At 51.6% G+C, this 20,323-nt stretch overlaps 2 protein-coding genes across 15 annotated transcripts; one reads left to right on the top strand and one right to left on the bottom strand.

Annotated features, from left to right (window-relative positions):
* Positions 1-1,096: 1,096 nt before the first annotated feature.
* Positions 1,097-8,627, top strand: AGPAT1 (1-acylglycerol-3-phosphate O-acyltransferase 1). 7 transcript variants are annotated; one of them, XM_028509403.2, is made up of 10 exons: positions 1,526-1,813; positions 3,116-3,188; positions 4,726-4,808; positions 5,266-5,344; positions 5,455-5,663; positions 5,886-6,019; positions 6,297-6,472; positions 6,629-6,724; positions 6,846-6,918; positions 7,416-8,627. In XM_028509403.2, the coding sequence occupies exons 5-10, from the start codon at positions 5,464-5,466 to the stop codon at positions 7,598-7,600; spliced, it is 864 nt and encodes a 287-aa protein (XP_028365204.1). In that variant the 5' UTR covers positions 1,526-1,813; positions 3,116-3,188; positions 4,726-4,808; positions 5,266-5,344; positions 5,455-5,463; the 3' UTR covers positions 7,601-8,627. The 7 variants fall into 7 exon arrangements, with proteins under 7 accessions (XP_035879778.1, XP_028365204.1, XP_028365203.1 ...); XM_028509402.2 differs by lacking the exon at positions 3,116-3,188; XM_036023883.1 differs by lacking the exon at positions 1,526-1,813 and having other exon boundaries at positions 1,909-4,459.
* On the bottom strand, positions 8,556-19,109 carry LOC114494586 (lysosomal thioesterase PPT2). 8 transcript variants are annotated; one of them, XM_036023878.1, is made up of 11 exons: positions 15,807-15,860; positions 15,597-15,681; positions 13,173-13,227; positions 10,563-10,694; positions 10,239-10,361; positions 10,023-10,135; positions 9,834-9,929; positions 9,565-9,735; positions 9,403-9,488; positions 9,165-9,318; positions 8,556-8,880 (listed from the first exon to the last, which is right to left on the bottom strand). In XM_036023878.1, exons 2-11 carry the CDS (start codon positions 15,625-15,627, stop codon positions 8,831-8,833), a joined length of 1,011 nt encoding a protein of 336 aa, XP_035879771.1. In that variant the 5' UTR covers positions 15,628-15,681; positions 15,807-15,860; the 3' UTR covers positions 8,556-8,830. The 8 variants fall into 8 exon arrangements, with proteins under 8 accessions (XP_035879771.1, XP_035879770.1, XP_035879774.1 ...); XM_036023877.1 differs by lacking the exon at positions 15,807-15,860 and having other exon boundaries at positions 13,173-13,263; positions 15,597-15,687; XM_036023881.1 differs by lacking the exons at positions 13,173-13,227; positions 15,597-15,681; positions 15,807-15,860 and adding an exon at positions 11,196-12,854.
* Positions 19,110-20,323: the final 1,214 nt, after the last annotated feature.

Raw genomic sequence — 20,323 nt, 5'->3', positions numbered from 1 at the left:
AAGAAGGGAAGACTGGGATTAGCCCGACGTTTGGACGGTGCTAGCATCGACTTGCGGCTCTGGTGTTAACCCATCTCCCTCGGCTGGACGACTCAGCCCGCACCTCTTTAGGTCATTTACAGAGCAGAACTGAAGGCCCATCCCTTTTTTTAGTGACTCGTAGAACACAGTAGACATCGATTCCGTTTTAAACCACAGTAGCAGAAAAGGCCTAGCTCCACCCCTCTTATGAGTAGGTGCAGAAGTGGAAAGGTCCGCCCCTCTTTAAGAGGATCCGCGGCGCTTTGGGGTTAGGCTGGCCCCTTCCTTCTTGTAAGATGTCCTGGAGAACTAGGGTCTTCCTCATGGGCTGGACCCCTGGGACTTAGGCAAGCAGCTTCAGAGCTTGGGACTTTCTTACAAGTTTGGGCCTTTGTTCTTCAGTCTGTGACCCTCACTCTGGCCCAAGGAGCAGAACTAGGTAACACTCCTCCCAGTCCCAGTGCTCTTTACATCACAGGGCGTGTAAACTCAAGGCAAAGGTGTGTCGGGGCGGGGCAGACCTGGGCTGAGGGCAGTTAAGCAGCTACCTGGTAAAAGCAGGGGAGGTGAGGGTTCAGTTCTGCAGAGGTTTAGGGGAAAAGCTTTTGAAAAGAGGTGGAGACCAAGGAAAAAAGTAATGATGGAATAATCCTGGTAAAGGGATAACGGGAGTATCGGGAGCACGGGCTGGAGACGGAGCTAGATACATGGCTACAAAATTAGGGAGGCACACTTATCCCAGAGAAATCAGCATTCTTCCTTACTATTTTTTCCCAATGAAAGCAATCCTAATGCCCAATTTCCATTGTAAAAATAGATGCACCCACATTTTGTGTTGGGAGAAGGGTTGTCTCAGCTTGGGTAAATAAGGAAATCGATAGGAAGGAACTAGAAAAAGTACTGATGTTACACAGCATGGGAAGACGGGCAGGGAGAGGGCCTAAGAGTATCCTTTCTCTTTAAAGAGGCAGGGGCCAGGGGGAGTTGGACTGCTGAGAGGTAGTGAGGGGACAAAGGGTAAAGAAACCGCAAGAGAGGGCTACAGGGTAAGATGAGATGGAGGGACAAAAAGAGGTGAAGGACCTAGTGCTTGGCATATAGTAGATGCTTGATAAGTATTTGGAATTGAACGGGGGACAGGAAAGGGGGTATTGGAGAATTGTTGGAGGAAATAAACAGCAACTATGGGAGCTAAGGAAAAGAAAGAAGCCAAGAAAAAGTGACAAAAGGAGAACTGACGAAAACTGAGAAGAAATAGGCCAAGAAAGGAATACAGCACGTAGGGACACACAGGTCATATTTGCTAAAGGGGAGTTTTATGGAGGAAAAAAGACGCAGCTGCAGGCAATGGACAGACACACGCAGAGCTCAGCTCTTCTCCGAGCGGAGCTAGCGAGAAGAGACTGGTAGATGTAGGAAGGCGAGGCCTAGGTGCCTGGGAGGCGATTGGCCAAACAGGCTGCCCATCACCGCCCCCTACTTCCTGGCCAGCCCCGGAAACCAGCAGGCGTTGGGGAGGGGGGGGGTGGATAGCGGCAGCAGCGGCCCCAGCCTTCAGAGAGAGCAGGAAGGGAGGGAGGTGGGGAGACAAGTCCCCACCATTCCTACCGCTATGGGCCCAGACTTCCACTCTCCCCTCCCCTCCATCGGCCGGGGCTAGGATACCCCCAAATCCTATCGTCCCCTTGGCACCGACACCCTGACCGAGGCAGAGACACAGCCACCCATCACCACCGCTGCCGAAGCCTGGCTGGGGAGGGGGCCACCTTCTTAGGCCCCCCTCCCCACTGAGGTGGGGGCAGGAAAGGGGGGAGGGGAGGGGAGGGTGGGAGAGAGATTGGGTCTGGGAGGACGGACTGGGAAGAGGGTTGCTGGGTAAAGGATGAGAGCCGACTAGGGAGAGGGGGCCTGAAAGGGAGAAAGGATGGAAGAGTCAGGGGGAGGAGAGATGGAAACCCCGTGAGTTGGGGATGGGGTGTGTACAGGGAATCCTGGATAGAAAATTCATGCAGCTTCCCCAGTTCCCTTCCTTGCCCTTTGGCCCCACCTGACTCTTGGGAGTTGTGGCTGGGAGAAGGTGGTTTATTGCCCTTCTTCCCCCAGCAGAATTTGCTTCATAGGAATCCCCCTAGACAGGCTGTTTCCATCCAGGCACAGGTCCTCTTGTTTTTCAGTGGCCTTCAGCACTGCTAGACCCTTACTGACACTCAGATGCCTTGTGGGGGGCCATGTTTTCTATGTTGAATCTGTGTACCTTTGATATAATTAATGGCTTGTGTGCAGTTAGGCTGTGCAATGCTGTCCATGGGCTGTGGAGAAATAGCATGTTATTTTCCACCAGAATTGCCCGTTCTCATATCTTATGTCCATGTCTCACATCTGTCTTGACATATTCAAGTGTGTGAGTTTTCATGTACATATTGCACCTATTGTTGATTTCATGTTTCTTGCACATGTTATTTTTCTGCACGTTTACTTGAGCATATAGAGATTATACCGTGGTTTCTTGGGCTCACGTGCTTTGTCCACAGCCCCACCACATGCAGCAGTCTTCATGTGTGGAACCCATGGCCTAACTCGCACACGCCCCTTTCGTAAGCTGCATATGTTTTTCCAGTCAGGGTTCACTCTGCACATATGTGTGCCCCTTCTCATGATATGCTAATATGCCATGTCCAAAGCATGTTTGCTTATGGCTGCACATACTGTCCATTAATTTTATTGGCAGTATATATACCTTGGGAGTCACATGCTCGTTAACTCATTTGGCACTCCAGTGTGTTTATACATTCTTAGATATTTCTTCTCCAGAGAGGACACCTAATGTTACATATCAGAGAGGGTAATGGGGGCTCCACCTCCCCAAAGAACCTAGCCTTACCTTGCTGATCTCTCTGGCCTGTGTCCCTTCCCACACATTCTCCCTCTCGTGGCTGTGTACAGCCTGAGACTGTGGAGCTCAGTGCATGCCATAGGGTCAGCCCTGCCATGCACTGAGCTGTCCCTGAGTCTGCACTGTTGGCACGTATTGGATGGCACCAGCGTCTTTCCCCACGGCGCATTAACCCCCATTCTGTGTGTTTCTCTTGTGTAGACGGTGATATGTACCATCTTGATTGTTGTCACTGTGCTTTCACTGTGGCCAGTATCAAATGCATATATTGAGGGTAGGTTACTGTTCGGCTTGATGTGTTCACTGCTTTCTCAGGGACTTTTCTTTTCATAGTTAGTAGTCCTCAAGGGGGTAGCTATCCTGTGTTCAGAACCGTCATTTCTGTCATTAATTATGCTTGCGTGGGTATGTATACAGCCTTTTGATCTGTTCAGCAAATGTTAATGAGCCCTTCTCTGCCTCCTCCTGCCATGAGCATTGGGGATAAGACAGAGTCCCTGTTTTCAAGCTGCTTATAGACTGGAGAGGGAAACAAAAATGACAGTGAGCAGTTATACACAGTGGTGTCAGCATCAGTGGTTCTCATACTCACCTGGAAGCCTTGTTAAAATACAGTCTAATGGGCCCAGCACCCAAAATTTCAGATCCAGGAGCTCTGGGGTGAGGTCCAAGAAATTGCACTTCCACACTTTGAGAACCAGTAATTAAGATAAAAGTGTAATGAAAAATCAGGCCTGGAGGGATTCAGGAAGACCTCTAAAATGTGACCCTGAGCTAAGTGAGGCAGTGGAAGGAGGTGAAAGGGCATTCCAGCCCAAAAGAACAAAACGTTTGTGGCACAGAACCTGGAAAGATCAGGGTGTGTCTTAGGAACTGAAGTAGACCTGTTTGGGGTAAAGAGGCATTTGTGGGCATGTGGCTGAAGATATAAGCAGAAGTCCACTTGTCAAGAAGGGCCTTTAGACAAGACAGGAGTTATGCCCAGATCTGTCTGGTTGCCATGTGGAGGAGGAGTTGGAGGGGAAGAGTTAGGAGCCTGTTACAAACAGTCCAGGGGAGAAACACTGCTCCACGCCCTCAGGGGCAGTGGGATGGGCAGCTCTAGAGGCAAGCATCTCAGAGCAGGCAGACACTCCTTCCTCTGTTACCTGTTACCTTTGCTCTTGGCAGTGGGCTTACCTTCGAGCACAGGCTTTCTTGGTTTTGGAAAGGTGTGTCTTTGGCCTTGATATTATTTGCCTGAACAACGTTTTTGTGAATTGTGCCCCTAGCCCCAGAAGTGGGGCAGCAGAGTGGAGGAAGAAGGAAGAGTCTAGAAGGCAGATTCTGGGTACCTGCCCATCTTCCTCCTGAGTTCTTTCCTCTCCCAGGGCAGGTGGCATGATATCCCTTTTAATCTCTGCCCTCTTTTTTTCACTTGGCGAGGCCATACCCTCTGTATCTGCCTGACCAAACTGCCTCTGGTGTCGCTGGAAGGGAGGGAAGGAGTGGTGGGATTCCCTTGCCTATCTGTGGAGGCAGGATTGATAGATGTAGTTACTCCTGGTATGTCCATGGTTTTATCTGGAACAAGGGAGGTTGCCTGGGTGGAGAGGGACTTTTCTAGGTATGCATTTCAATATTTCATCTGTCACTGAATGTGATTATAAATGTGAGTGTGTGTGAACCAGTCTGTCTTGGCGTGTATGTGTTTGGTTAGTGACAGAACCTTTATTCTTGCAAGTCAGCCTTTGAGAATGTCTGTGAGTGTTTTGTGACTTTCATGACTTTCACTGTGTCTGCTACATGTGCACCTATGTATATGCCTACAGGCGGCAGTGTGACTGAGTGGCTAGGGGCACAAGCTGCTTAGGTGGAAACTGCAAGGTGCCTCTGAGGAGCCATATCACCTCAGGTAAGTTATCTAACCTCTCTGGGCCTGTTTCCTATAAAATGTAAATTTTGTGGTTTAATATAGTGTAAAGACTAGCCCTGTCTAGCACAAAATATAACACAAGCCACAAATTTTAATATTTTGGTAAAAAAATAAGAGGGTGATATTAATTTTAATAAACTCTTGAACCCAAAAGTTTGTACTTTCAAAATGTAATCAATATAAAAGGTTTTCATTTAGAGTCTTTGAGATGTGATGTATATTTTACATTTCCAGCACATCTCAGTTAGGACTGGCCACGTGGCAGGTGCTCGGTAGCCATATGTGGCTGGGGGCTGTTGGTTGGACAGTGCAGGTGTAAACTGTTACATAAGACCTTACCAGCTGCTAGTGTTAGCTCTCCTTTGTATTGTCCTTTTATTATCATGCATCTGTGACCTGTGGATGTATATGTCTCATGTCTCTTGTGTATCTGCAGATATCGGGAGCCTTCAGAGAGAGGTGTGGGAGACCAGTCCGGAGCCCCCCACTGCCTCCATCCTAGAGAGGCTTCCTGGGTAGGTTTCAGTGGGACCCCTGGTGCCATCCTGTGCCTCCTGCCTTCTGCGCCTCATCTGCCCCACCTGCACCAGGAATCAGGCCCACTGCCCTCACCCTATCCCTGCAGGTGACCAGAATGGAGCTGTGGCCAGGGGCATGGACAGTGCTGCTGCTGCTCTGCCTGTTGCTGCTCTTCCTGCTTCCCACCCTGTGGTTCTGTAGCCCCAGTGCCAAGTACTTCTTCAAGATGGCCTTCTACAACGGCTGGATCCTCTTCCTGGCCGTGCTCGCCATCCCTGTGTGTGCTGTGCGAGGACGCAATGTCGAGAACATGAAGTAAGGGCCAGGGTGTTGGATGATGAGGGGACATAAGGGGTCGGAAATAAGCAGTGGGTGGGGAGGGTATGTGGTATGCAGGAGAGACTGAGAGTGTCCAGGGCCAAGGAAGGGGAGAGGACTGCAAAGACACCCGGAAAGAAGGGAGGGTAGAAGGGAGCTGAGGCATGGAGGTGGGTGTTGGTGGATCCTGCTGGAACCGCTTGCCATGACATCCCATAGGATCTTGCGTCTGATGCTGCTGCACATCAAATACCTGTATGGGATACGAGTGGAAGTGCGAGGGGCTCACCACTTCCCTCCCTCACAGCCCTACGTTGTCGTCTCCAACCACCAGAGCTCCCTCGACCTGCTTGGTGAGACCCTCACAGAATACACCTCCCCCCGCCATGCCCTTCCTCCTGGAACCTGCCCCAGAATCTTCTCTCTTGAATTGCTCAACTCCCCTGCATCTGGGGTGTGGCCTTGTTCCCCTGATAAGCAGGGTGGTAGACCTTTAGTCACCCTTCCCTCCACTTGGGGCTTCCCTGGCCCTGCCCCCCACTCCTCACCCCTCCTCCTTTATATCCAGTAGACCTGTGTAAGGTGGGCTGCCTCCACCCTGATGCTCACCCCACCCCCACCTCTGCCCAGGAATGATGGAGGTACTGCCTGGCCGATGTGTACCCATTGCCAAGCGGGAGCTATTGTGGGCCGGCTCTGCTGGGCTGGCTTGCTGGCTGGCTGGAGTCATCTTCATTGACCGGAAGCGTACTGGGGATGCCATCAGTGTCATGTCTGAGGTCGCCCAGACCCTGCTCACCCAGGACGTGAGTCACCCCAGGGGCATGGGGACTATGAAGTAGAACAGTTGTAAATAAACTGATAAGCAGCACCAAGGGGCCTCAGAAGTCCCGTTACAGTGTCACAACCATATGTGACCCCTCCATATGTGAATATCTTCCTTGACCCTCCTTCTTCCCCAGGTGCGGGTCTGGGTTTTTCCTGAGGGCACAAGAAACCACAATGGCTCCATGCTACCTTTCAAACGTGGTGCCTTCCACCTTGCAGTGCAGGCCCAGGTGATTACTACCTCTCCTTCTGCTGCTCTGCCCCAAGCCCCGACTGTCCTTTCCTCTCTGGCAGAGGCTTGTCATGGGGTCTCAGAAGAGCCATGGGCTGATCGCTTTACCCCTTCCCCAGGTTCCCATTGTCCCCATCGTCATGTCCTCCTATCAAGACTTCTACTGCAAAAAGGAGCGTCGCTTCACTTCAGGTGAGAGTTCTGAGCAAACAGTGGGGGTGAGGGGCCAGAAAGGTCATGGTAGATGCTGAGGGACGTCCCTGTAAGGCAGGATCAGTCTGTCAGGGCTTTGAGATGTCCACAGGATCATCTGCCAATAAGTAGGTATTAAGCACCCACCCTACCATGCTAGATAAGTAACATTTGGTCCCTCCAAGAGAGGCCATTACTATACTTCAGGAAAGATAAGGCCTGTGTGTGCAAAGCTGTTAACACTCAGCAGTAAACCCTAAACCTAGGCAGTGGATGGGGAGTGGAGGGGTCCCATGTCTGGAGTGGGGTTTGAGGAAGGCTTTGGGCAGGAGGGCTGCAAGGAACGGGGCATCTGGCGAACAGAGAAGCAGTTGTTCAGGGTCGGGAGGAAGAGCACTAAAAGGTTGAGGGGAGTAGCTTGAGAGCTCAGAAACTGGGCCCAAGCTGTGGGCAGAGCCCTGGGCAGACAGGCCCTGACTGTGCTCATCCTCCTCCAGGGCGATGTCAGGTGCGAGTGCTGCCCCCAGTGCCCACAGAAGGGCTGACACCAGATGACGTCCCAGCTCTGGCTGACACAGTCCGGCACTCCATGCTCACTGTTTTCCGGGAAATCTCCACTGACGGCAGGGGTGGTGGTGACTATCTGAAGAAGCCTGGAGGAGTGGGCGAGGCCCAGTTCTGAGCTCCCCTCCCATCTACCCCACTTTCCTCCACACCTCCCAGCCCAGTGGGTTCTGAAGCAGGGCCAGACCCTCTTCGTTTCCCCTCTCCCTACTCCATGTCCTCTTTGGAAGCTTCAGCTTCTGAAGTGAGTATCTCTGCCCACCCCAGCTCTCCCCATGGACTCTCTTGCCTTGGTGCAGTCTCCACTCTGACCCCTACCCACCTCCTGTGCCATCGTGTCTATGAGACAGTTGCCTCCCCTTCATCTCTTCAGTAGCTCAGCCTACCCATGGGTGGGAGCACTCCATTCTGTCCCCACTGGACTATCTTCCTTTGTGGTCTTCTCTCCCTCTCCACCCCAAATTGACCAGTGGATTCATCCATTCTGTGGGACAGTTTCCCACCCCACGTCCATGGATTCAGTGGATGCATCTGTTTGTGAGGAGGACTCCTCATGCTGTGCCTGGAAGCTGGTGCCTGGAACACTCGTCCCAGGCTCCTCCTGGGAATACTCCTCAGCACCTCACCCTCCTTCCCTGTGGAGCCTCCTTTCAGTGGAGGCTACACTCCTCACTCAGAGTTCTCATCCCTGCCGTGCCCAGGTGCCCAGGAGTGAGCAACCTTCTGGAAGCCAGTTTGGTCTTTACATTTCTGCTCCCCTGTCCCCATGGTACATTTCTTCTGTGGCCCTGGCCCCACCCATCCTCCTGCAGCCCTGCTATACCATTCTAACCACACAAGGGGCAAGAGGCAGGCAGCAAGTACTGTACTCACTGCTCCCTGGAGGGCTGGGGGGAAAGCACTGAACCCTGGCTGAAGGGGATGGCTTTTAATTTATTTCTTTCTTTTGAGGTTTCCCCCTCTGAGCCAGTTTTCATTTCCTGCCTGTGGCATTAGCCGCTCCCTGCCTCCTATGCCAGACCTATGCCCACAACAGGGAAGGGCTGGGAGCAAAAGGAGAAGGTGGGATTTAGTTTTATGTAATTGGTTTTTATTAATTATCTGGATAATAGCAAGGAACCAGAATAAAGATTGAGAGATCTGGACATACTAGCTGCCTTTGTCGAGTTGAAGCAGCTCTTCCTACCCCCCAGGCAATCTGCCCCAGGTGGAAGACTCAGGGGCCGCCATGATGTCGCTCCTAAGGGGCAGATTACCTTATCTACTGCCCCCCAGCTGGTGAATCCAAAGGACGAGAGTGGGTCCAGCTTCTGTATACTTTAGGGAGCAAGGGGTTCTGTAGAGATCCTCATGGGCGCCCATTGAGGACTGGGTCCAGGCTATTGTCCTCACAGGAGCCTGGTTAATGACAAGGACAGAGGCAGACACATTGGCTGTGGACTGCCTCCAGCCTGGAGGAGGTGTGAGTACTGGGGAGACTGACATTCTCACCCAACAATAAGTGAAACCACCAGGTTGGGGACAGTGCCAGAACGTGGTGAAGTTCTGGCAGATATATGGGGGCGGTGTGGAGAGAGTGAGTGTTGGGGAAGTGTTTGGGAAAAAGAGAAACTGAATTGGGAAGAGCTGGAGGCAGTTGTGGGGGGTTGGGGGCCCCAGCAGGGAGGAGCATGAGGACTCACAGGCACCCAGCCTCTCCTCCAGCAGCAGCACTTGGTCACTGAGAGACTCGATCCGGTCACCCCAGCCCCACAGCTCTGCCACCTGTTCCGGCTGCAGGTCTTGGGGAGGTATGGGCAGCACCGCTCGGACCCAGGCCCCAGCCCGCCTAGCCCACTGCAAAGGAAGAGATCTCAGGGTGTTGGGGATGGACTGTGCCCTCGTCCAACAGGGGGTTCGGCCCTAGGCACCCAGTCTCACCAGCTCCAGCCTTTCCAGGCGCCCTCGCAGCTCATGGATCTCCTGCTTCAGGGCATGCTCATCTTTTTCCGCCTCCTCTTCCTGAACTGGGACAAAGGAGAGCATGACCACTGCTCCGGCCCACCACTGGCCCTTCCCGAGGCCCGAAAGCCCGCTGCTCACCCGCCACAGTAAAGATGCTGGCACTAGTTGGAGACTCCTGGGACCCCACTGTGCAGGAGCGCCTGTCTGGGCCCAGCACCAGGCCTTGTGGGCAGCCACAGAGGAAGCTGCCTGCAGTGTTTAGGCAACGGTGGGAGCAGAGGGTGACGCTAGTTCTACATTCATCCACATCTAGTTAGCAGAAAGAAGAGGGGGCTGAGGGGTTGGGACAGCGCCCGGGAGGGCAGGGAAGGCCCAGCGCCACTGCAGGGAAGGGCGAGCCAACTCACCCACGTGACAGTGCTTCCCACCCCAGCCAGGGGCGCACTCGCACTGGTCAGGCCGAATGCAGACGCCTCCGTTCAGGCAGGGCTTAGCGCAGATGGCTGGGGGCACAGGAATGGCCGTTTAGAACGCAGCAGTAGACTTTCTAACTCCCGAGACACACCTCCCTAAGGCCCAGGAAGAACCAGCCTCACCTTCATCACAGGTGAGCGCCCCTGGATGACGCTTCTTCCAGCCTTGGCAGCACACAGCATGAGTCTGCTGCACCTCCCGCCTCACCTCCCGCCACGCCACTCGGTACGTGGTCCTGGAACACAGTGTCTGACTGTAGACTCTTGCATGTGGATCCTAGTTGGGGTTCTTGGGGTTCCTCTTGAAAGACTCTGGAATCCAAGCTCACCGCTCCTCACCTGTACATGCTGCAGACGCGCCTTCCAGCACACAGGGTAAGGTAGGGCTTATATACTGGTTGGCTGTAGGACTCGTTGTAACGCAGTGGGACCACCAGTGTCTGCTTGGAGCAGACTCCCTGACTGCACCCATGTGAGAGAAGGTGGGAGACATGAGTGGGCCAGGCCTTGGAGAGCCTGGAATCCTAGATCCCTCTAGACTCACTGAGGCCCAGTCCAACAGCCTCACACCCATTCTAAACTTCTGTTTTGCCACCTGTGAAGCCCCACTCCCAGGTTTCCTTAAGATCTCACCCTACCCGTGCCCCTGCCGCCTGTTGTCACCTCTCTTTGAGGGATCCACCCTTGGACCCTTCGCCTGACAGCAGCAGGAGGAGGAATGAGAGTCCGCCTAAGAGAGTGCACAGCTCAGCCCTGGACCCCATGGTTCTCCTTGACTCCAGACCGCCCTGCCGGCTACAGGCGAGAAGAAATTAATGATGGCCTTCCCTCCCCTATTAATTTCTCCAGCTCTAGCCCCTCCAAAGCAGTCTGCTGGTGCCTTGACATTCATTTCTAAGGGTGACAGGACATTCATTTGTACACACTTGCACTAGTCACCAGGACTGCCAACAGCACCCTTTTAGCATGCCATGGTCCACACAGCACCACACAGGCTGCCCCTCACACGCTCCCTCCCTCCCTTCTTCACGCACAGCTGACCCTCCCCTCATGACCTTCCTTCCAATCTCTAACATGCCCTCTTCCATCCAATCTTTCTACCAGAAACCTCAGGTATTCACCACTACACCTTGCACACAAACCCACATACCTGGAAACCCCAGTCCTTAAACACATTCCCACTACCCTCACACACCCACAGCATCACGTACCTCTTACCCGGACAACACCCCCAACTCACACTCACTGTAAGGTTCTGAATGACCCCCCCTTTCCCCACTGACATTCTCTCCCCACCTGCTTTTCCCTCTCTCCCAGAAACTTCAGGCCACCAGCCTCAGCAGCAGCAGCTCAGACTGGTGGGTAGGCTGGGCTGCTACAGAGGGGCTGGGCTACACAGAGTCCTCCCATTCCTGCCCCCTCCCTCCGGCCTCCCCCATAGCTCCAGCTTGTTCTGCTTAGTGGGGTCCAAGTCCTACTACCTTCACCCCAGCCCAGCAAAGGGCCCCCTAGAAGTATCTTCCAAACTTGAGGCCCCTTATTTCTGGAACCCTCCCCAAATCGGCAGAGGCCACTGGCTATGTAACACCACCAATACCCTTGGCTATTGCCCCCCTCTTAAACACAACACAGAGTGGGAGAGACCTGGGGAGCAGGGAGAGGGAGCTAGTAGAGAACAAAGTAGGGTCAGATGATGGGAAAAGGCACAAAATCAGCTGAGGCAAGAAAGAAGGGGAAGTCATCAGTGAAGGGCAAGAAGGCAACCCAGGGCACTAAGAGGAAAACTGACCCCATTTCTTGATGACATTTGTTAGGGCCTCACGGGGGTGGGGGGTGGGGCACAGTTGAGTCAGCCACCGCCCCCTATGCCAGAGCAGACAGGGCCTTATTGTCTCTACCAAAATTCTTTCTTTCAAGGAAGAGGAGGCTCATTGTCCAGCCCCTCACTCAGCTCTGGTCTACAAAGGTTGGAAAGGGGCTCAACAAATGCCCACCCTGACCCTTAGCCCCCTCATCCAGTGTGGGGGTAGCAGGGACATTCTATTCATGAAGCTGAAGCATAAACCACTGGAGGGAGCGCTGAGCCCAGCCTCCCAGTCTGAGGCCGGGACAGTTAGAGAATTGTCCTCCACAGGAAAGAACCCAGAGAATCAGGAACCCACACAGAATGGGCATTGAGAGAGCAGAAACACCAAGAAGGTCCCACCCCAAACCTGGGTGCATCAGGACACCCAGGCCTCCAACTCTCCATTCCCACCCTTTTTGGGGAGCCAGGTCCCCCTCACCTGGAAATGAGCCAAGCCACACTGAGGAAATGGAACTTTATTTCCATAAATACTCGGGTAACACCCATTCAAGAGTAGCTAAAAAAGGGGCTGGGGCCTCAAAGAAACTAGGCTCCCAGAGGATGCCCCAACACTGAACATAGGGACTGGGGGATCCCCAAACCTGAGATGGGCCTTGCAGGCCACAGATATTCCCCAACACTGACACTTCAAGAATGGAACTGTCCCCATAGGGGAGCCTCAGGACCCACTCTCATGGGTAGTTCTTCCTGGGCGTGGGAGGGCTGATGACAAGGGAACATGGGAGAACAGAAGCTAACAATGTCCTGAGCGGACTGGAAGGAGACCTCTGTGGTAGGCAGGCTGGGCTCCTCTCCAGTGCAGCCAGAGATGGAGGAGCAGCCACAAGTTAAAAACCTGGTTTCTCACTTCCCAACCTCGGCCTTGGGAGGATGGGAGAGCATGGAACAACCCCCAGCTGAATACATGAGGTGGGGGAGACCAAGATGTGTCATTCACAGAGTGGAGGAGGGGGTCCTGGGAGCCCTGGTTGGTGGGGGCAGTGTGCGAGCAATGACACGGTCACAGGCACAAAAGAGCCTGATGTCTGCTTTCCAAGGCCACCACTTGGTCTCTGGGCCAGAGAGTCCCTAGAGGACCCCTGAGGGTGTCCTCAGGAGAGCCAAGGTTCAATGCAGATCTCATAAAGGGTGTGGTTGGAGTGCCAGGCTGTGTGGGCGATCCCAGCCATTGGACACCTCACTATGGCACCCCGGGCCAAGAGAGTCTTCAACCCAAAAGAATCCCGAAGATAAACCTTTGAGGTGGGTGAAGAGACATGGAAGAAAGACACACAGAGAGACAAAGTGAGTTCCTGCTCATGTCTCAGGCCCCCTCCCCACAGGGCGAACCCTTTAGCTCATGGGTCAGTAGCAGGGAGGGCTACAGACTGAGCTGAGACAGGCATGAAGAAATCCCAGACACTCACCAGTTGCTCTTCCATCTCCAAAACCGTCTCATTTTCATCATAGAAACCAAAGAAGCTATAAAGAGATGGGGGTGGGCCGTTATCAGGAGAGCTGGAGAAAATCAAAATATTTAACTGGACATCACGTACCCTATGAGGTGATGCACTAAGGACACAGCATCACTTCACCAAATTCCCATAAAAATATATAACCTGGATAGGAAATAGCCAACAAACACAAACTGAGAGATGTTCTACGAGATAGCTGGCCCATATGCTTCAAAAATATCAATGTCCTGGACAAAGACTGAGGAAGTATTCCAGACTTAAAAAGACATGAAAACTAAATGTAATACATTATCCTGGGTTGGATCTTGCACAGGAATTTTTTCTAAAAAGACAATTGAAAAAATTCAAATAAGGTCTATAGAATACCATATCAATGTTAATTCCCTGATTTTGATGATATTGCAGATGTGTAAAAAAAAAAAAGGCCCTGTATGTAGGAAATGTACACTGACACACTAAAGTTTTAAGGGTAAAGAGGCAGCATGTCTACAACCTACTCCCATGGTGCACACACACACACACACACACACACACTACACATGGAGAAACAGGTGCTAGCACAGGCACGGCAAATGTTAACATTTAAGAAAACTAGGTGAAGCGTACACAAGATTGCTTTGGGCTACTCTGGAAACTTCTGAAGTAGAGGAGATTATTGGGAGAGCAGTCGCAACACACAGACCCAAGGTGCACCAGCTCTGCCACACCCTGTGCTGTGTGCAGCTGGGCGTGCTTCTTCTCCTCTTGGGCCGTTACTTCTCCCGTCTCCTTTCGGCAAAGGAGGCATATAAGAAATGCCTCCTTTGTAGAAAGGAAGTAAAACATTGTGGTTAACGAGTAGCCTGACTTCACTGCTTACTAACTCTATGAATATAAGCATTTTGCACCCAAGTTTTCTAAAATGTGAAAGGAGGACAACAGCAATTACCCATAAGATTGTTTAGAGGATTAAATGAGCTTTATATGAAAAGTACTTGGAACAGTGCCTTGGGACAAAAGGTGCTATGTACCGTGAGCTATTATTACCTTCATAGGGTTGTTGTAGATCCGAAAAGAAATATAAATGTTATCTCTTACTCTTATTATAAGAGCTATGACTCCTTCACTCAAACCCAACAATGCTTTCCTGTTTTACTTGGAATAACAAGTCAGGGGTCATGGTTGCCAGGGGCTGGGGAAGGCAGGGCTAAGGAGTTAGTGTTTAATAGGTATGGAATTTCAGTTTGGGAAGAAAAAGAAGTTCTGAAGATGGATGTGATGATGGTTACACAATAATGGGAAGGTACTTAATGCCACTGAACCATGCATTTAAAATAGCAAATTTTATATTCTGTATATTTTAGAAAAAAGTCAAGGGCCTTACTTTGCCTTCCAAAGGCTCAACACAGTGGCTCCCTGCTACCTCTCTCAACCTCTTCTCCCACTCTCCCCACCCCCCTGCACTCACCGGCCTCCTCCTTCCTCACACCTGCCCCGGGGCTATGCAGGTGCTGTCCTCCTTCCTTCGCACTGTTGCACAAGCCTTCCCTCATTTCCTTCCTCGGCTCAAAGGGCAACCCTTCCAGGAGGACCTCTTTGGCCACTATCTAAAACAGGCTCCAGTCATCCTGTAAGCCCTCCCCTGCCCTATTTTATTACCACCTGACATCTACTTTTATATCTATTATAATCTGTATCGCCCACAGGAATGTACGCTACATAACAGCAGGGACTTCTCTTTAATTGACAGCTACATTCCCCAGGGCCCAGAACTGTGCCATGGCACATAGTGCTCAATGAGTGACTAAGTAGATCAGGTGACATTTCATGTCATGTCACTCATGATGATCTGTAACAGAGGCAGGCACACAGTGCTGTGGAGACCTGGATTTTTCTGAGGAATAATAAGATGGAAGGGATGAGTATGGAGGCACCCACAGTAGTTAGTTAAGTAAAAGAGGTGGTAGGAAATGGATTAAAACAGCATGGAACTGTCTACACATACTGTGCCACAGTTCATGTCCTAGCTTTGATACTGTGCTGTAGTTACACAGGATGCAGCCACCACAGGAACTAGGTGAAGGATACACAGGACCTCTCTAAAACATCTTTGCCATTTCCAGTGAATTTGTAATTATTTCAAAGTTTAAAGTTTTTACAAAACCAGGGGTGGCAGGGAAGGAGAGGAAGTAGAGTCAGCAAGAGGTAGTGACTTGCTAGATACAGGGGCTGGGGGATGACTTCCAGGTTTTGGTCTTGGCTGAAAGGATATGTGGAAGGTGGGGGGAGGGGTGTGCATTCACTGAGCAGTGGAACCAGTTTTAGACATGAGATGAAGATGGGTGGGGGTTAGGGGGTATCCTTAGCCAATCTTCAGGCCACACAGTCCCTTATTACCTGGACTGCCAGGGAGTAATAACACCATCATCAGGGCCCCCAATCAGCACCATGCGACCCACACGAAGAAAGTTCTTCCGCCACACTGTGGGTTGAGAAGAAGACAGCCCGAGTCAGTCACAGGGATCATCAGGCCACGCTGGAGAGGGGAACATAGGAGGAGATCAGAAAAGCAGAAAATGGAACCCAAACAGACGCCCGAGGTCTCACCAGTAGCATTGGGATGGTCTCTTTCCCCATTGATCAGGGCCAGGAAGCTGCTGGCATTGAGGTACAAGTCATCGTGGTGAGGATCTGGGTACAAACAGCATTTAGAAAAACAGAGAAGCAAGGAGAGCAGGCAAGACTAGCGACTGGAAGACCAGTCAGGGGGCTACAGTAATAGACAAGGTGAAGAGTAATGTAATATAGCAGCAATAATAATTGTAAACATGATGCAAACATGTTTATCTAGCACCTACTATAAGCCAGATACTGTTCAAAGTATATTACACTCATTAATGTACTTAATCCTTACAACCACCATATAAGGTAAGTACTATATTATCATATAACAGATGAGGAAAACTGAGTCACAGGAAGGTTAAGTAATACCCAAAGTCACCCAGCAGGGTCAGACTTCAAACCCAAGTAGTCTGAACCCAGCACCCATGATCTTAAAAAGTACCTTAGGCATTTGCACTACGCCCACTGCTTGTTTCTCTAATAAAGAGAAAACTTTTTTGTTCTAATAAAGTTTTATTGGAACACAGGTACACTCATTATTTACATGTGGCATATGGCTGCTTTCATACTGGTGTGACAGAATTGAGTAGTGGTGACTATATGGCCTACAAAACTAAAAATATTTATTATCTGGCTCTTTAAAGAAGAAGTTTGCTGACCACTGCACCAGACTATACTTTCTGAAATACTAGGTAATACATATAAGGCATTTTGAACAGTGCCTGTTCACAAAGTAAGTGCTCAATAAACATAAGTTATCACCATTACTATTGCTATTGGTTATGGTAGAGGGGGAGCAGCAAGCCCTACTCTCCAGGGTCCACCTCCATGGAGGTCCAGTTTAGCATCCCCTACTCACCATGCCAGTAGTTGCATATGGAAAATTCCTGCCCCCAGGGGCTATAGCAAATCCGGTAGAGGTTAGACCTCATGGAGGTAGGAAATAGCCACTTCAAGTAGTCAGTGTCTGGCAAGAAAATGGCAGTGTCAAGTAGCCCCAAACATTAGTGCCCCCAAAACTCAGGGCCCTCTACAAAGCCCACAGTACCCACTCACCTCCATACTGTCCCATCTGTGGAGAGGACAGAGAGATGAAAGAATCCACATTGTGTTCATCCATCACAGAGAGCAGTGCCCGACACACCAGGCCCCCTGCAGGCAGACCGCAGTGGGTGTGGGTTTAGGGACAGCAAGGCCAACAGTCTCCCCACTCTGCCTCTCCCCCCACCACAGTGTACATAAAGAAGACTGAGGCCCAGAGAACGCAGACATTCCCTGTGGCAAAGAGGCCCTACATCACCTAAACGAGAGTCAGAATCAGATTCTGAGTTTTCTGACTCTAACTCTAGGGTGCTTTTTACTGCCCCACTCACTATCTCTTAGATCCAAGAAACTTAGGTCCATGGGTAATGAGGAAAGAAGCAGGCAACACAGCAGGCAGATCCCACTCAGGACACACAGAGGTGAGACCCAGGTGCTGAGGGAAGTCAGAAAAGGAGGGTTCAGGCACCACAGTCCCCATTAGAATAATGTGGGTCAGGAAAGGGGATGAACATTAGGAAGTGTCCCTCAGATAAGGATGAAGCTAAAGACAGTTCTCAGCATTGGGGTGGGGAGGGGCACCTACCCTGCGAGTAGCAGATGAGATGCACCCCTTGAGGGGCCTTTGCCATGATGGGGGCCACAGCCTCTCGGAATCCTTGCACCTGTTCCCACAGGGGCCGCAAACTCTCTCTCCCATCGAAGAGATCGAGCACTGTCACCACAGTCCCGGGATGTGTCTATGGGAAGCGGTCAGGGTTGCAACTGGGCGTGAACTATGAAGCCCCTTCATAAACCCCCCTAGCAGCGTCCACATACCTACTGTGCCCTGCTAGAACTGGGGATCTCGTTCCCCACCCAACACTCCCAACGCCAGCGCCAGCTCCCAAGGTACTGGGGAGGCCCCAAGGACGGCTTTCAGTTCCGCATTCTCCCTCCCTAAACACTGTAGGTTCCTCCAACATCCCGCAACCACGAGTCCCTGCCAAACCTCGTTGATGTATTCCAGCAGGTGGCGGAAGCTGTACGAGCTGTCAAAGAGCCCATGCACCACGATGACCGGCTTGTAGGAAGCACGATGGGGCGCAGGGACCGTAGGGAGCAACAGCAGCGCCAGGAAGGACAACAGGCACAGGATCCCCGCAGCAGGGAGCCCCGGCCCCCGGAGCCCCAGCATGCTGTCGCCTGAGAGGGGGTGATGAGAGCTTGTGAGAGTTGACAACGCCTCCTCCCCTCAGACAGGCAACAGGCAATCAAGCCTCTGCCGCCTGTGCCCACCCATGTCCTTGTCACAAAATAGCCAACTTTTTACCACAATCCTCTCCCTACAAACACACTCCTACCATGTAGACTCAACAACCCCTCTCGAGACCCCGCCCCCAACACCACAGGGACGGAGTCCCTAGGCCTTGGATCTTCCTAAAGCATCATCCTAGCTGTGCACCACCCAGGGTTTTGCAGGAAACCTCCCTAAGCAGCAGCACAGGTCCCCAGAAGAGTGCAAACTCCCACCTGGCCTGGTTCCGAGAGCCCCCCTCAGCCTGCTGTTTACTTCTTCCCAGTCTGGAACTCCGGGGTGGGGGGGGCCGGGGGGAGAGAACAGCGTGCGCTTGGGAATGACGGGTAGGATGGAGGCGGCTGCTCAGGGTCGAGCTCAGCCGTCACGTCCGGGGCTTTCCCTGACAACCGTGCTAGCTTCCCCCGCAACGCAGGCCCCGACCGGAGGGGCAATGGAACTTTCCATTTTGTTATAGGAGTGGGGAGGGAGTAGGCGGAGCGATCCATTCAGGCAGTTGAGGAGAGGAAGAAGCAGAAAGAGGTTCTAGAAATAGAGCGAGGGCCTTCGCCCCAGTGCCCAATTCTTCGGTCTGCCTCCGCAGCGGAGCAAGACGTTTAATTTCCCCCGGGTGGCGCTGGGGCACAGTATCAGGAAAGGCAGTCGGCACTTCGTTGTCACCTGCCGAGGGCTGGAGGCAGTCCAGACGAACCCAACCCCATCCCTGCCAATGGGCCCTAGGTTAGTTCTTACAACTCTTGATTCTGAAGTGCGTGTTGTGCCCTTGTCTGCAGAGAAGCGGAGAGTCCTCCTGGCCCCTTGAGCAAAAAGAGCAGTCTGGCCCAGTTTCTCCTGCCCTACTCTCCTCAGCTCCCCATAAAGGATCCACCCCCAAGGGGCGGAGGGCCCCTGAGGCAGCCATGACTCAACCTTGCTAGCTTGGTTTCGACCGCACTTTCAACTAGAGCGACCCCCACAATCCAGCCCTCAGCTGGGAGCTCCCGTGGGTGGCTCCCCAGCCCGACCCTCCCACCCAGTTCACACTTCCCAAACTCCAGATATCTGCACTTCTACACCTGTAACCTTGATCTGATAGCCATGAAGAATTTAGTGAAGAAATAAAAGGGACTCGCCATAGCCAAGCTGCTAAATTACTAAAGTTAGGTAGGTTGAGGTATGAAGAAATGATTCTATTCTTATTTTAATGTAAACTTTGTAACTTTGTAATTCTGTGTCAATGCCTGCATATACATCAGACTTCAAGATAACTTTCTGATGACCAACTGAAGAACTAAGGAAAGACTATTTAGATATCCACACCACCTGACATCCAGTACCCAGACCACAGGTCAGCTAGAGGAGTACCAATCCAGAGGCTAAGAATGCAAAACTGATTCTTCTGAAGAATGTACTTTTCGCTATAAAAACTCTCAGCTTTTCTTTCTTCTTGGGAACATTCTGGATATTGCTTATAGTGGTGTCATTTTGCAAACCCAAAGACCCTTGAATAAATCTTTTAATAAATCTAAGTCATTTATTTCTAGCAAAGCCTTCAGACTCTTAGTGAGTTCATTGGACACCAGGTTCCTCAGGTAGAGCTTTTACTTCGCATTTGAAGACATTTCCCTTGAGAAAAGGACTTCCCAGTTTGTCTGAACCCCTCTCTTTTTTCACAAGGTGTTTGCTGGTCTTAAGTCCCTCCCAATAAAACTACCTTAAGCCCGGGCTGGTGTAGCTTAAGGGACTGAGTGCCCACCTGCAAACTGAAATGAAAGATTGCTGGTTCGATTCCCAGTCAAGGCACATGCCTGGGCTGCATACCAGGCCCCCAATTGGAGACTTGCCAGAGGCAATCAATCAATGTATCTCTCACATGTCAGATGTTTCCCTCCTTTCACCTCTCTCTAAAAAATAATCTTTTTTTTAAAGCCCCAAGTTGTGTAGAATGAGGATGAGATGGTGGTAGACAGTTAGGGGCTCACACATACACCATAGAAACCAGAACAAGGAGCTGTGATCTAAATCCCTGCAGCCTGGTTCCGGCCCAGGTGAGGGTCTCTGTACAGCTGGCTCTGTAGTCTCTCTTTAGACACAGAGAGGAAGAACACACCTGGGAGAGTGGCTGCCTCAGGTGGGAACTGGGAAGTACTGATCTGAAGGTGGGAGATCATAATGTTTCCCTGAC

This window comes from Phyllostomus discolor, chromosome 4 (assembly GCF_004126475.2).
Source record: "Phyllostomus discolor isolate MPI-MPIP mPhyDis1 chromosome 4, mPhyDis1.pri.v3, whole genome shotgun sequence".
Lineage (NCBI taxonomy): Eukaryota > Metazoa > Chordata > Mammalia > Chiroptera > Phyllostomidae > Phyllostomus > Phyllostomus discolor.
This window is presented reverse-complemented; position numbering and strand designations above follow the sequence as displayed.

Bases quoted from the DNA above. Each gene is read 5' to 3' on its own strand.
- LOC114494586 (XM_036023876.1), bottom strand. From the start codon at position 19,060: ATGGCTGCCTCAGGGGCCCTCCGCCCCTTGGGGGTGGATCCTTTATGG. The intron at 16,974-17,448 runs GTAGGTGCCCCT...GTCTGCCTGCAG, and splicing joins TCTCATCTGCTACTCGCAGG to GGGGCCTGGTGTGTCGGGCA. The intron at 13,264-15,596 runs GTAATAAGGGAC...GATTTTCTCCAG, and splicing joins ATTACTCCCTGGCAGTCCAG to CTCTCCTGATAACGGCCCAC.
- AGPAT1 (XM_036023885.1), top strand. From the start codon at position 5,464: ATGGAGCTGTGGCCAGGGGCATGGACAGTGCTGCTGCTGCTCTGCCTG. The intron at 6,020-6,296 runs GTGAGACCCTCA...ACCTCTGCCCAG, and splicing joins GAGCTCCCTCGACCTGCTTG to GAATGATGGAGGTACTGCCT. The intron at 6,725-6,845 runs GTGATTACTACC...CCCCTTCCCCAG, and splicing joins ACCTTGCAGTGCAGGCCCAG to GTTCCCATTGTCCCCATCGT.